Source organism: Oxyura jamaicensis, chromosome 14 (genome assembly GCF_011077185.1).
Source record: "Oxyura jamaicensis isolate SHBP4307 breed ruddy duck chromosome 14, BPBGC_Ojam_1.0, whole genome shotgun sequence".
NCBI classification, from domain to species: domain Eukaryota; kingdom Metazoa; phylum Chordata; class Aves; order Anseriformes; family Anatidae; genus Oxyura; species Oxyura jamaicensis.
This window is the reverse complement of record NC_048906.1, coordinates 16,896,612-16,911,934: the sequence shown is the minus strand read 5'-3', so window position 1 is coordinate 16,911,934 and position 15,323 is coordinate 16,896,612. Positions and strand designations below refer to the sequence as shown.

Genomic DNA, 15,323 nt, shown 5'->3' with positions numbered 1-15,323 from the left:
TACCATTCTAAGATGTGAAAGTGAAGTATTATACTTGGATTATAACAAAGCCAAATGCAGCTATTTAAAAGATAAAAGCAGTTAAGTTGATGCTTGGTGTGTAGAAAGTTTCAGAGAAAGAAACTTTCTAGAAACAAAAAGTACTTCCTCAGCTAATTAGAAAATTACTCCCATCAGAGAACAGCACATCACACCACATTTACATTACTGATCACAGAGGAAATTGTGATGGTTTCAGTAAGATGGCAGGCACTGTTCTCACAGGTTCTCCGTTCTTAAGCATTATCTCTTTGGAATAAACATATTTTATTTTATAGACCTGTATCCAAGTTATTCTCTGCAACAGGGGACAGCTCTTTGTTCTTATTTTAGATCATTTACAATTAGTATCTGCCAGAAACGTGAAATATGGCGTGACATAGAAGATCAATGCTTTCTGAAGCATTTCCTCAATATCCATTGCTTCTGTGTAAACATTTTCTTAAGTATAGAAGCCAATCGCATTTTAAAGCTTTAGGCAACTTAAAAAGTGATGAAATAAATCGTGGATGACATTACATATATATATAACTCTGGAAGACTGCTAACTTACAGTAACAGCTTCTTTATCTTAATCCTTGGCTTATATAAAAATAAGCACTTTCCAGAAGTGCATAGTTCCAGCAAGTGCAGCCAAGACAAGACCGTATCCTAAGCTTAGAAGCTTATAGATTGAAGTCTGCCTAGCAAGAGTTCTACTCTACGCACAGCAACATTTTGAATGGATGTGTTCATTAAAAAGAGACTGTAAATACAACAAAAAACAGGATAGCAGCATTTGCAAAACCTGGCAATACTTTTTCTGTCTTGCTAGAGACTCTCTTTTCTTTAAGGAATGGCTTCTCCTTTTTCTATTTTAAGGAAAAGAGAACTTGCAAAGGGCTAAGTTTAACTGCCAGATATGCGGGAGCTGTCAGGCTTTAAAATTTCTATGCTGCAAAGTATTGTGGCAGTTACTAGGTAGGACTCAGGAATTATAAAAGTTTGTTTTACTTGTGACAAAGCAGTTGATGCAACTATTGTTCTCTTATAGAAATGAAACATGCTCAGCCAAGTGTTTCTGTGTATGTTCAATTACACTCCGTTCTTGCATTAAGACAGTGTGATATTGCTTCATGCAGGTCAGAGTGATAGCAAGGAAAATGTTTTTACAAAAACACTTTTTTTTCCAGTGATGCATTTTCAAAAGCTCTTTCACTGTTCAGTATATGCTATTTTAAAACTTTTCCTCAACTAACAAATATGCAACTGGTCTTTATTTTGTTCTAATCTATCACTGTTTTATGTAAAGTCACCATGTCATGCTCCAAATCCTATTCCCTGGAAGATCTCTGAAGATTATAAGTACTACCTCAAATATATCAAACGTTGAACAACCTAAATCTGTCAACAGACAGCAGCTTAGGACATTAGTAGTAATTACAAGTTTACAGCAGAAGCAGCTGTCATGGTTTAAGATATTGTCATTAAGGTAGATAGTTGAGGTAGTTTACATGACATTCACATATCCATCTCTCCTTTTTTGTTAGCTGGCTTTCTTCACTGAAGTTCTTGAGAAACCTAGCATGTTCTTCACAGTCAGCAACCTGCTTAGCTGCTAGAAGAAACGTGGGAGGAGGGAAGGCAGAAGGGATAGGGAACACACCTGTGTTCATGTACATGTTTAGTTTGGAATGGGATATGAGAAGGGACTCTTACGTGACAGATGGTGGCAGCAATCAAGTGCTACCTTGGGGCATAAAACAAGTCTTGGTAACTGCTTGCTGTTAATCAGCTACTTATTTCTTTCTCCTTGAAGGAGCTGACGATGTTTTTTGGCACTTCATATTAAGAATCACAGAATTAAATCACAGAATCATTAGGTTGGGAAAGACCTTCATGCCAGCCTCCTCTACTTCACAGCAGATTAGAACAGGTCAGGGGAAAAGTCACCTAGTTTCACACAGAAGTACACAAATATCAACAATCATTTCAGTAACTCAGCTAAGTGGTCAGTAAGTGCTGCTATCAAGACACTGTCACTTATTTTTCAGCAGCATACTTCTGTTCAGGTACAAGCCTGCAGAACAGTTGTCTGGAGAAACCAACCAGATTCCATCTTTCATGGTCATGCTCCTGGCAGCAGGTTACAGTATAGACCACAATTACATATAAATACTACGGAAGGGAGAATATTCATTACAAGTTTGCAATAAACTGGTCAAAATAGTTAATGCAGAAGCAATTCTCAGGAATAGACCAGAATCAGCAGAAGCAATTCTCAGGAATAGACCAGAATCAGCATCAATTGCTTTGATACTTAAGATCAGCAGAAAGTGTCAAAACACCTACATGGGTTAGAGACATCCCCCTGCCCCGTCCTTCATCCCCAAAACCCTGCACCAGAGCCTCAGGGATTTTGGCATCCTCTCTAGTCTGTACTAAGGACCTGGAGGCACTGTCAGCTAATCAGCTGTTAACATTACTTGTTCAGTATTGGTTACAACTACATTAGCAGTTTAGTTCAGATGAACAGAGCAGTTTTGAAGAATCCAGGAGCTTAGCTCAAAATTCATCCCTGCATCAGGTTAGTAAGAGTTGTTGACTTGGCATTAAAGTAGCTGAAACACGTTCGCACATTCATTTCCACTGCCCTTACCCCCACAGTGAGATGGCACAGAACTGTATCATCACAACTAGATTTCGTAAAGCATCTATCAATGTCCCCAGGTCCTGTGCCCATAAAAAAACCAAAGACTGTTTTCCTGAATGACATGTGGCATTCTGAACATGCTTCGTGATGAAGCCACAATGTAGGTCACACTAAATGTGGACCATTCATGCAACTGAACTGGTGAAGTGCAGACTGAAACCAGGCATTTCAAAACTTTTATTATTTTTAATTAAAATATGCTAGATGAGGAATTGCGTGCTATGAATTTACTCAGCTCTTCACAGAAGTCAGATTACATGTACTTGAAAGACCTCTGAAGTATGTAATATATACTCTTGCTGCATATTACATTCTGTGAACTAACATGTTTCTTACAACAGCAGCTAGAATTTAAAAATTATTTTCATTTCCTTTTCCACAGTTTTCTCTTAGAAAATTGCAGACACCTTTCAGAGGATTCAAATACAATGAAGGACATAGTAGCTGAGCCTTCCTTACACAGCTAGGGTGAAACATGTAAGTGAAACAAGTGCTTTCTGACTTTAAAAGCCAACCTATATCAAGACTTCTGACAAATCATACCACTTCTCTGTGTAATCTCCACATATCTATCCAGACCCTCTGAAGACTGGATAACAGTGATCACTTGTCAGCAGAGAAAATAAAATGAGATCCCTCCAAAGTTTTGAATGGATTGCATTAGAAAAATACCTCAAATTTCAATGTCGAGTTGCACATATTGCAAGAGTATTTTGGCTATATGTTAGTCTGTAACAGTAATTAATGTGTTTTAATAACAACTGGATGCTAGGTTGCTTTGCAAACTGTTCATAAACTTGATAAGCAGCTTTTGCTTACCCTTTTCCAGTAGTACTTCTTGCAAGGATTGTCACTTCAGACATAAAATGTACACTGATCTCCTGACAGTGTTCAGTGAAACTAAGGCATTTCATGATCTACAAAACACTAAATGCCTAACAAAGATTGCATCATTTCCTGTAAATTACAGAAAAGTTTACTTTTATCAACATAAAACTTCCAAATGAAGGCAAAATGGTATATCTTAATGAGGGAACCATAACAACCATTTCAAAGAGTGATCAACGTTGCAAGTGACTGCCAAAATGAAGGGGCTGTTTGAAAAGTTCTTGCAAAACTATTTTTAATAACCAAAGAGTTAGAGTCGAGTCAGTTCTAGACTGTAAGCATTTCAATATGCACCCTTCAGAATATACTTCTCTCTTAGCCTCCAGCTGGAGGTTCTCTACCTCACATACCATTTGTATTCAAAACAAACACCATTACAGGATTCCCCAGAAACGCTACAGGGGAAAAAAAAAAAAAAAAGAAAAAAAAAGAGTGAAGGCATTTCATTCCTCAGTGAGTGTTAGCATCCTAAATAACTACAGCTATTTCAAAGTGTCTCATATTTGGCCTCTTGTTAAAAATTAACAGAAGTATCAGATAAGCATATGATTATAGAACTGATTGAAAGCCAATGTTGCCCAATTCATAAAGATGCTTTATGTAGAGATGAGCTTATTCATTAAGGCAAAAAAATGACAGCGTAAGTTTATGCAAAACCGTATTTCTGTTTAAACAACAACAACAAAACTGTTTCAAATCATATGTGCTGGGAGACAAATCAGACAACAGGTTACATTTCACCAGCATTTAAGAACACTGCTGTATGCATTGGATAAGGAGTTCCAAAATGCTGAATAGATCATTAAAATTTGTACCACAATTTACTTTAACTAGTTTAGGTGAATGGTCAGGCAATCTGAAAACAAACCCCTACCCTGTATTTAATTTGATAACACAGAAAGTTAATTTTTCAGTAACATTTACAATACTCTGCATTCCCTAGTGACTATGCTGAAAATTGTGATTTAATACCTGAAGGGCTCTGTGCAGCAGAAGGAGTGGAAGTTGAGCTTGCAGTCACTGAATCACAGCGCCCCGTGCTCCCACTGCCACTGGAAGGTGATGGTGACGAGAGTGGTGATGGATTGTGCTGATTTATGCACTGGGCTACAGCAAAGCCTGAAAGATAGGACAATGATGTTCACCAGTTAGTAATTAGCTTCTAAGGGTTCACCTACATGAACAAACTGACAAAGGGAAAAAGAATACTGCAAAGTGGTGTTAACTCCATCTGGTAGCCCAGAGGATGTACCTTCTTCATCTCAGATGCCTGATAATCTGAATGTGTCTTACTCAAAACACACTAGTTACAAGTGTTGATCAATGAACAAGGAAACACAGGTTAAATGATACAAAACATTCTAAAACACAGTTTGCACAGTCAAAGCAGGTCAGTTTGGGGTATATATAATACATTATTCATGGGTCACACACCTTAATATAAGGAAAATGGTTAGTTAAAAATGAACAAGAACTTTGAGACAGAAAGTCTACACCAGCTTTTTTTACTGCAATAAGAACTTCACAAAATTCTAATAATCAAGCCTAATGCTGGCATTGGATTTCATCCACCTTCTCACAAATCTACTTTCTCCAATCTGAAGACAGAACATTTATACAGTGTCTGAAAGCATTTATTCTGAAAGTGTTATTTTGTCTTTCAGTCTAATATTTGCTCAAATTCTTTCATTGTAACATCCTCTTCTTTCCTAACAGTCTTGCATTCATTCCTTTCTCCTTCCTCCACAACACCCTCTCTCCAGACAATTCAATCTTTGACTTTTTTGACTTTGGATTTTTATTTATTTCCTCACTTTACCTCCTTCGCTCCTTATATATGATGATTTATGTACTTTCCCCCTTCGGATGCAATTTCAGAAAGTATTATGGACCTGCAGCACACTGACAACTGGGAAAGGAGTGCTAGCAAGGCACTCAGATCCTTGTTTTTTTCCACTAAAATCCAATTCAATCTCTTGCATGAAACCAGCTCTCTGCATTCTACCCAGTTACAACGTCTGCAGAGCACACTGCATTGTCTCCCTGTGTAAATGAATACTAATATTTTATCATGAAATTGACTGATCAAGTATAATCAGAGGGCAATGAAAATAGAAATTTTCCCTGATTCTTAGTTATTAAACACTAGCGTCTTCTCTTATCAAGAAAATACATAGCAAATGCTATTTTATAGGTTCCTAATTAAAAAGCCTACATGTATACATATATTAATTCATTGTATTATATGTCCCGCTATAATTTTGCTATGGCGCAGCAGCTAGAGCTAGCAGATACAGCAGAACAAGAAAGGAGTGTGATCTTCGGCTCTCGTACCTTGTGCTGTCCATCCAACTTTTTTTTTTTTTTTTTTTTTTTTAAAGTATATTCTAAAATCTGTAACTCAGATTTAAATCTGATCAGGCAACGGTGTTTTCCAACACTCGTGACGTATCACCTAACATTTTCTCTCCTGCTCTTTTAAGTGGGCAACAGCCAGTTTTCAGGAATATTCATTAATTCTAGAAAAAAAAAAAAAAAAAAGAGAAATAATTTCCCAGAATACTGCTGGTTTCTGAGAAATACAGAGCAAGAAGGAATCTGCATGGTACAGACTGCAGTGCTGAACTGTGAAGATTGCATAAAAGTTTTGTCCAGTAAGTGCTTATATCAAAGCTAAAAATTAGAACCTGGAATGTGAGATAGATCATTGCCCAACCTAGCTTTCTTACAGACTAAGATGCATCAGATCACTATAAATAACACACTGGGGTTAACAAAATCACTGAGAACCTGCAACCCTCTCACATAAGATTACAGGATTTTTTCTCTTCAAGGCATGTAACAATTTAGGTTATTACTGTCATTTTCCATTTGTTTTTCCCAAAAGAATTCTGTATCGGGTTTCAACATTTCTTCTGAGCACTTTTTTCCCCTTGGATATGATTTTTCAGCTGACTTTAAGTTAAGAGTTTTCATAGTTTTGCTATTACAGAAGTCAATGATTATCTTGAATCACATCAGTATTATGAAAACCTAGATGAATCAAGATTTTAAAGGTCTAGCATCTACTTAAAATACCATGGAACATGCTTTTAGAGAGGAGTTCATGAACTGCCCTTCCCACACGATTCCAGCGAAGACAACCACCACTGCACTGCTCATACTTAGTTCATCTCGTGCTTTCTTTAGAAGATTACACTCCTCTTGTGGTTCACTCAGCAAGTTTCCTTACAACAATGTGCTTAAAGCAACTCCTTGATGTTCAGCAAGGCTTTCCTTTGGCTGACACGTTCCTCCCAGCACTTGGAAACTTTTGTTACCAAAACCCGAAGTGATGAATAAATAGGTCTTCAGAAGCAGACATGCTTCTTCCAGTGACAGAAATATCTTCAACATGAGCTACGGGTCAGATGCTACCTAGGACACTTAGCTGCTTTTACAGCCCTCCTCGCTGTCTTGTGGAAATTATTAATGAGAAAGTTTACCTTTTACTGACAGTTCCCTCAATTATTGACAGTAGCCATGACATGTACGCAGACTGGGATTAACCTAACAACACAGTGCTTGCCATCTTCACTGTGTAGTGAACCCTGAAAAAGGAAGCACAATCTGACAGCCAGGTAGGAGAAAAATCAAATGCACTGAACAATATTTGATTCTTCTTTTAAATAGGGAATCTCCCACAGTGCTGAATGGATGATTCACCCTTTAGCGAATGTTCAGTATGGGGAATTTGCTGGTGCTGGGCAGGAGGCAGCCAAAGGTAGATTTAAATTATTTATTTATTTATTTATTTATTTTTAACTACAAAAAGCATATGAAAGCTTTGAAACTGACATTGCAAGTCAGGAAAATGATTTTAATAGCAACACACCAGCAGGCCACATTATAAGGAAAAACACCAGAATATATAAAGAAAGGAAGTCAGGCAGACAAAAGCTGATATATACTAGTTCAGTTAGCAATTTGACTTTGTTTGTGGTCCTACGACTTACCCTGTACCACCCATGCTTAGATTCAAGATCTAGACTCAAAACCATTTGCAGAAACACAAAGCTGTCTGAGCTGCTGAAGTCCTTCCATCATCATTCTAGATAGGTGAAGGCCACTTTCACCAGGCTTTTATTTTAAGTTACTATTCCTCAAGACCAAGACAATCACCAATTGAACGAATTACATAACCACTGTTCCAGGAGACATCTACTTTAGTTAAAAAACAGTTTGGTAAGCACCTTATTATTCCATAAATGTAAATAAATCCATGTGTTCCTCTTCTTCCGCAAACCAAGCCATTGATCTTCTACAACCATTGAGATAAATTGAATTGAGGTTACACACAGTAGCGCCTGATGATCTGCAAGAAGTTAAATACAAACTAAACTACCTCAAACGTAAAGGACATTTATGGCACTTAGAGTGACTGATACATACAGTTTTTAATATAATAAACATGCACTGGGTTTCTTACACAATGCTTTGTGTTTGGAAACAGCAGTTAGGGTGGGAAACAAGGAACAATCAATGGGCTTGTGATCACACAGGAGACAGAAAGCCATCTGTTAAAGTGAAAGAAATGTTTCTGGAATAGCTACTAGTGCCTTTGGTAGAAAAGTGCTTACGTCAATTTATTTTGTTTCATTCCTGTGGCTGTGCAAGTTCGCACCCATGCAAGACATTCTAAATCCACAAAAGGTTTGCCCTGTTTTTATTTCAAAGGAGGAGAAGCTTCCATCCTCACAATAGTGGAGAAAGCAGACAGTCCTACTGTAACTATATAGGAGGAGCTGGCCTGATTCAGCAAGACTGCTTGTGCAAAGGTTCTGTAGAACAGACCTCGTGTTTTATGGATTTAATTCTTAAACCAAAGCATATGTTTGCAAATTATAATTTCTCTCCCTTCTTCCCACGAAACAACTTTCATGACAGGGTTGCTTTTTCAGCTCCTCTTTGCAGACCTGTAAATGAGCAGCTTCAGAGAGAATTTATAATGCAGAGGCAGAAGTTTAGCTACATTTACTTCCGTTAATTTACACTTATTTCGGTAGTCTAAGACATGAAAGAACAGTTTATACAGACAAATGAAGATTCAGATATAAAATGTCAGTACTGCCCTAGTATGCATCAAAAAGACTGCAGTCATGCAGTCTTCATCAACTCATGCAAACTAGTGCAAACTCTCAGGAAACCACCTCTGACAGCACAGCCAGTTTTCATGCCATAATGTTCCTTGCTACTGGAAACAGATTAAACTAGAGCAGGAATAGTAAGTTCTACAACAGCAGTTTCCTATGTTATATAGATAAACACAAAAAAATGTAGCTCCTTCAAACAGAGTTTCACTTGGACAATCCCCAACAGCAAGAGGCAGACCATAAACAAAAAGGAGAACTTCGTTCTCTTCTTTCCTATAAAAACTCAACTGCTCAAAATATTATAAAAACCCCTTCCCTCCTTTATTACTCCTCTGGTCCAAAGCAAGATCCATTGCTTGATGCACTACCAGGTCTAAGACAACCCTACAACTACAGTCCTGGTGTGTTTGCATGTGAACGTTTCCTGAATGGAAATATTTAAGCACTACTTCTTTGGCCACAATATGTACAGACTCCTTCAATCATCATCTGTGCAACTGCAGGTAATTCACTGTCTGAAAACATGACATTTTCTGAACCTATAGCTGAGAATAAAAGCCCTTGATAAAAGGGATCCAGGGGGGACTCTTCTAGTCCATACAGAAGTGACATTTAACAAAAGAACTTGCCAAGTTGTGAGTCAAGAGGCGACGGCAGACAGATTTCCTGGGAAGCTAAAGAATAAGCTCATAAAGGTTCAATGTGTTCTCTAGTGCTGTCAAAACGTAAACATTTATTTCAAATTGTAGTAACTGCACATGGTAGAACAGGATATAAAATTGTATCATATAGGACTGGTTGCAGAACTTCCCTAAAATGTATCTAGACAACAGCTTGTATCAGCCTCCAAACTTGTGTTTATGACTATCTGAAACGGAAGGTCACCTTTTTCCAAGGGCACTGTCCTCACTCAGTAAGATGACCAGAACTCAGAATGGCTAAACATTCAAAAAGAAACTCTCATCTGTCTGAATGCATGTCCCTAGAGCTTCGAGTGCCATAAAAATGGGAAATGACTGAATCACCTGGAAGACATGAATTAAGGTAGAGCTAAGTATGATTTCTTCAGCAGTTCACCCAGCTTAAGAGTTTCCTACTCCTTTTCTCTCCTGCCCCCATATAACACCTTTAGTTGCATTTGCTGAACCGTCTACGGTTCAGTTGTTCTGGTAAGCAGATCACCATGAAGTAGGTTATTTCTTGCTGTAATTTATTTTAAGAGAGTACTGAAACTCAACCCACAACCAGTTACCAAAGTAACTGGTGGGATAGCGCACAACATTTGAATGACTGGCTGCTGTGCAGGACAGCTGAGCCGAAAATTGAAATCTGCCCTCTTGCTGAAGATGGGGGAATCCCCAATTTGATTTCGCTTATGCTAAATCTTTGTGCATTACATAAATATTATTTTTTCACAGTTGCAAGCACAAATAAAATTATTTTCGTCTTACACCTATGTCAACATGAAATGGCAGTTCAGTACATTTTATCAATTTTGAGCTGAGGGAAAGATGTCAAGCCTGAAGTAGTTCTGTTTTGGTAGGGATTTAAGACAAGCATAGCTGGACATTTTTATAGCGCTCTGCCATTTCAGAGAAAACTGTCACCAATTTCATTTCCTGATGATTGAACTCTGTAGATCAGGCTCAAGCCCCAGAACACTACCTAGAAATTGGCAGCTTTTTCTGACCATCGTAAGAACTATTTACAGTTATTACATAAAAGTCAAAAAAACTCACTGACTTTTAACACTGAAGGAATCAAACTATCCAAGCTGATAATCAATTTATCTTCAGAAGATCACAGAAGAGAAATCACAGAATCATTAACGTTGGAAATGATCTTCAAGATCAAGTCCAAACACCAACCTGACCTACCGAATCCCATCGCTACCATCACATTCCTTAGTGCCATGCCCCACATCTCTTAAATACCTCCAAGGATGGATGATTATACAAGAATTGGGATTCTAGTGGCATATCCTGGATAGGGTGGATCCCTATTTGTTGCAATTATTTTACGTCAGTAATTTAAAAATTTTTTACTCTAAGTGAGCATACAATACTCATCTCCACATTGGTGATTTCTGAACGAAAAAAGTCCCATGCTTATGAAAGGAGCTTTCTAATCCTGCTCAGTTTTCAAAACTTTTTTTTCCAAGTTTTTGCAAGCATCAAATACATGTTTAACTTTTTATTTTCAATGTCACATAATTTACTTCCTAAAAGCTGTAATTCTAAGGTCAGATCAGAATCAAGAAAAGTACAGTGTAGAGGCTCTCTGCATAAGGTAAAAGAAACAAAAGGAACAAAAAAGACAATACTTTGCCAACTGAAGCAGAGTGGAAATTAAGAATCAGAAAAGCATTTAACAGTTTCACATACAAGGGGTAATTATTTGTAAATGCACCAATCCTAAGGCATTCATCATGATTTTACATTTAGAGTTTGCACTAGCAGAAATATTGGACAATACTAGGGAAGAGAATGGAAAAAACAAACAAACAACAATTCAACAATTGCAAGGAGTTGTTCCTGAGAACCTCTGTTTAAGCTTGACAGATTTTTCAGCAATGCCATTATCCCTCTCTTCCTGTGCCCATTCAGTCACCTCCCACAAAAGACACTTTGAATAACTATTGAGTTTCAGTGTGTTCTTTCAGGAAGAAGCTTAATAATAATCTTGTGGCAGACAAACAAGAAGCAAACCAAGGTAGTTCAAAAGATTTTGGTATTTTAGTACTATTTTAGAAACATTGCTTGCTTTCTTCAAATTATTTTGGAAGAGTTTAGCTGATAATTTCCATATAAATTCCAGATTTACACCCCTTACTCAGAATTCTTCCCTTGCTATACCATCATGCATATTTGGAAAAGTGAAAAATAAAGCACAACTGTAATTCCATTGTTTTATAGCAAGATAATCCTCATCACTTCTTTAGCACTAAAGGCAGAATAGACATCCTTTTTTCATGTTTCCTTGGCTGAGAGTGACCCCCACATAAGGCTGCCTTAAAGAGTTTTCTTGGTATTTGCATGTATTCATCTTCAAATTCTCCAAAGGGGAAAAAAAAAAAAAAAAAAAAAAAACATTTTTTTTAATGTGTATATATATCTAAATTATTAGCCATAGCTACTTATAAACGGGATTTTGAACAGGTTTGTAAAGCTGGAATTTACATTATGACACCATTGTCATATAAATATACAGGGATATATTAAGAGTAAATATAAAGAGTCAGGACTGCCAATCATGATTTCAAATTCCAGAATAATGAAATACTTAAATATTGCTGTCCAACTGATTAGGGTAACATTATTATTTTGACAATATATTAGTTGTAGTATGTTTGTTAAAATAGCAAAATCACTAATAAAATTTGTGGATAAATCTAAGTAAAAATCTATAATTAAAACTATCAAGAAAGTGTACGGAAACACAAAAATACAGTAGCTTTCAACCTTGCATTCTTCATCACTGTTCTAAAGAATTTCTTCCTGTGTACATAGTACCCAAGTGGTTATTGTATTAGACTTCCCTCTAGATCAGCATTTTGAATTCTGCACTGAACTGCAGAGCACTTCTATGCTTTAGTTCGCTTTATATGAATATAAACAGGAGGGTAATGCTTTCAGCTGGTAAACACAAAGACAAAGCTTCCTAAAAATTCCATACATAAGAATTTAAATCATTACAGCGAATAGGAGACAGTGAGCTCATGAGTTCAGGTGGCAGCACACCTACCCACGTTAACATTTTAGGTCATTAAAACAGGACAAGCCCACCCAGCCGTATAATATAGAACGCTTTTTAAAATAAAGAGATGTACCAATCAGTAAGGGGTGAGGGATGAATAATCAGGGGGGGAAGCCCGTTTGAACCAATTTGAGTTTTGCCAATATCCTATGAGGGCATTCTGGACATTTTGCCCTAATCTGTCCAAATTATCAAATCATTTTGTTTCTTTTATAAACTACATAACATTTTCTTTCTTGCAGCACTCCTGTTCTTGAAGTACAAAGCTTCCAATGACCAGTTTGTGAGATAGAAGAATTCCTTACTTTGTTTATTACAAGAAAGGAAAGTACTAGTGTCCAAGTACGAGTATCTCAACACAGGATGATGGGAAGAGGATATAGCAAAAACGAACACCCATTACAAAAAATTAAGATGAAACATGTCAAGAAATCACTGAATTTGCTAATGAGAAAATATTCAACCATTTTTTTTAAAAAAAAGAATACAACCGCTGATGAAGGATTTTAAGTATGCTTGCGGAAGGTAATTGAGGGGAGGGAAAGGTAAGTCTTAATCACTCAAAATACTGTAAATGGAAACAATGACCAAGAACAAATATTCTATACCAGAAAATTCTTCCAGGAAAAATCTGCAGAAGAAAGGTGAACAGAAGTAATCATGGCTACAGGAATTAAAACAATAGAGCTTCTAGAGGTGCCTTTGTCACTACTTTATGACTCTCCAGTTATAATAAAGCTTAGTTACAAACACAACTATTTCCTTTCCGATAGACATGATTCTGCTCCAGAGTTTGCTATTTATGACTAATGTATTACTGTAAAGATGCACCTTCTCAGTTCCTTGCAGAAGATCTTATTTCCCTAATCACAACGTTTCACAAGACAATGTTTCCTTTATAAACTATATATCAGTCACCCTTTTGCTATGTTTTATGTAACAGCAAATTTCACACTAAACACCAAAATACTTTTGGTATTACAATACTTTGCACCTTTACAAAGTGCTGTTCTGCCTCAGAAAAATGATGTACTTCAGCTTGAAGAGATTTTTTAGATCTAAGAAGTCCACTTAGAGTCTCATAGAGCTGAAGAATAGCTGTTCTAACAGTAAAAAGTTTTTCCATTAGGAAAAAAATATACAAAACAATTTGGTTACATGGAGCTCAATTGCCATTAGCCACTGCTGCTTTAACCAGCATTAAAAAAAAATGATTGTCTGACATTCTTAGTCTCCCCATTTTGCCATGCAATGACATGTGATGACTGCAGCTTTATTCACAATCGTTCTCATCCATCCAGTGTACTTAATCAACTAGTTTCTAGCCCAGTCATCAGGACTTGATTCTTTGCCATAGACGATAATCCTTACGCCTTGTCAGCACATCCTCACCATGGGTGATAATTCACTGAGACAACATTTATTTTAGCTGTCCCTTAACGTACTAAGGAACTCAATGGTTAAGTATGCCACAATTTCTTCCATTAAACCCTAAGAAATGGGAATAACTGCTGTAGTTCAAAATGGCATGTTGTTAAGATGAAAAGTTGACTCGAAAAGCACATCAGCGCTGTAAGACCCAGAATTCTCAGTCTCTCTCAGAATATGGGAAGGTATTATAAAGTGCTGATTTTTACTAAAATTATTCCTTGTAAATAGTAAATTTCCCAAACTGTAAATGGGAAAGATTCCATTTCCAATCCTGTTTCTTACCAAAAAAAAAGAAAACCAAAAAACTAGCACTCCTGCATATTTAACTCAGCGTCAGCGGTATCTTTCATTCCTTGCACATGAGCAGTAATTCCTATTAAATAAATAATGTTTGCTGTATCCTGTGTAATCTTAGTGCTGTCAAACTACCTTATCAGGCACTTCTGGTTGAATACCTCTGTACAGAAGTGATTTTGTTCCAGATCATTCTGATGGTAGGAAGAATAGCATTTAGCTCATACCTTGAATCTGATGACCAGACAATATAAATAGATAGAAAAAAAAAAAGGCAGTAGGGTAGGGTATTTAAAAGTAGCAGCCATAACTAATTATCAAACTTGGAATGGTTCACAGAATATTAATCAGAAAAAAACACGCTGAGGTGATAAACAGAAGTTAACTTCCATTATTCTTGTAAAGGAATTATTAGTACAAAGAAATTTAAGAAATACTTTAAATACACTAATGGGAAACAAAAGCAACTACATCACAGAATCCTGGTGCATGGGACACTTGAAACATCTTATACTAGTTCTCACATTGAACTCATTTGTTCCATTTTGTTTACTGCTGTCACCTGGCTGTCCTTTGCTGAAAGCAAGGGCTGCAGCTGCTCCTTCAGAGGGGGCTGGCTCCATCCCACAAGTCATGTAAGGTATCTGCCAGCCCCATGCAGGTGCCAAGGCATATTAACAGGCACTAAAACATAACTCATGAACCCACTTGCCTTGATGCATTAGACCAAATTTCCAGCAAACCAACAAAAAGCAATACATTTGTCCCTGACTGAAAACATTTGAAAAAATGACATGAAATGTTTCTAAAATGTTTCAATTCATTAGAAAATTAGAATTATTCAGAATCCAGCCCAGATGTTCCAAACTTCAGTTTAGTACTGAGGTAAAAATACCCCAATCTGATGTTCCTATGGTGGCTGTGGTTGATGACAAATGTGAAAGGGTTGATCAGTCCAATAACACAGTTCCAGAATAACTTGCATACAGCATTCAAATGTGCTGAGCAATTCATAAAATTAGTAAGAAGTGCAGATGCTCATCACCTGTGATCAAAAGAATCTGTTTCCTTAATGTGGATGGATACAGTAA

General features: G+C 36.9%; 1 protein-coding gene across 6 annotated transcripts in view; it reads right to left on the bottom strand.

The window, feature by feature from the left end:
* CLEC16A (C-type lectin domain containing 16A) overlaps positions 1 to 15,323 on the bottom strand; it is a 78,684-nt gene that overhangs the window by 10,676 nt on the left and 52,685 nt on the right. For all 6 annotated transcript variants that reach the window (XM_035339336.1, XM_035339339.1, XM_035339337.1 and 3 more), the window contains one exon: positions 4,592 to 4,738. In XM_035339336.1, coding sequence (XP_035195227.1) covers positions 4,592 to 4,738 — 147 coding nt within the window. The remainder of the gene's footprint in view (positions 1 to 4,591; positions 4,739 to 15,323) is intronic.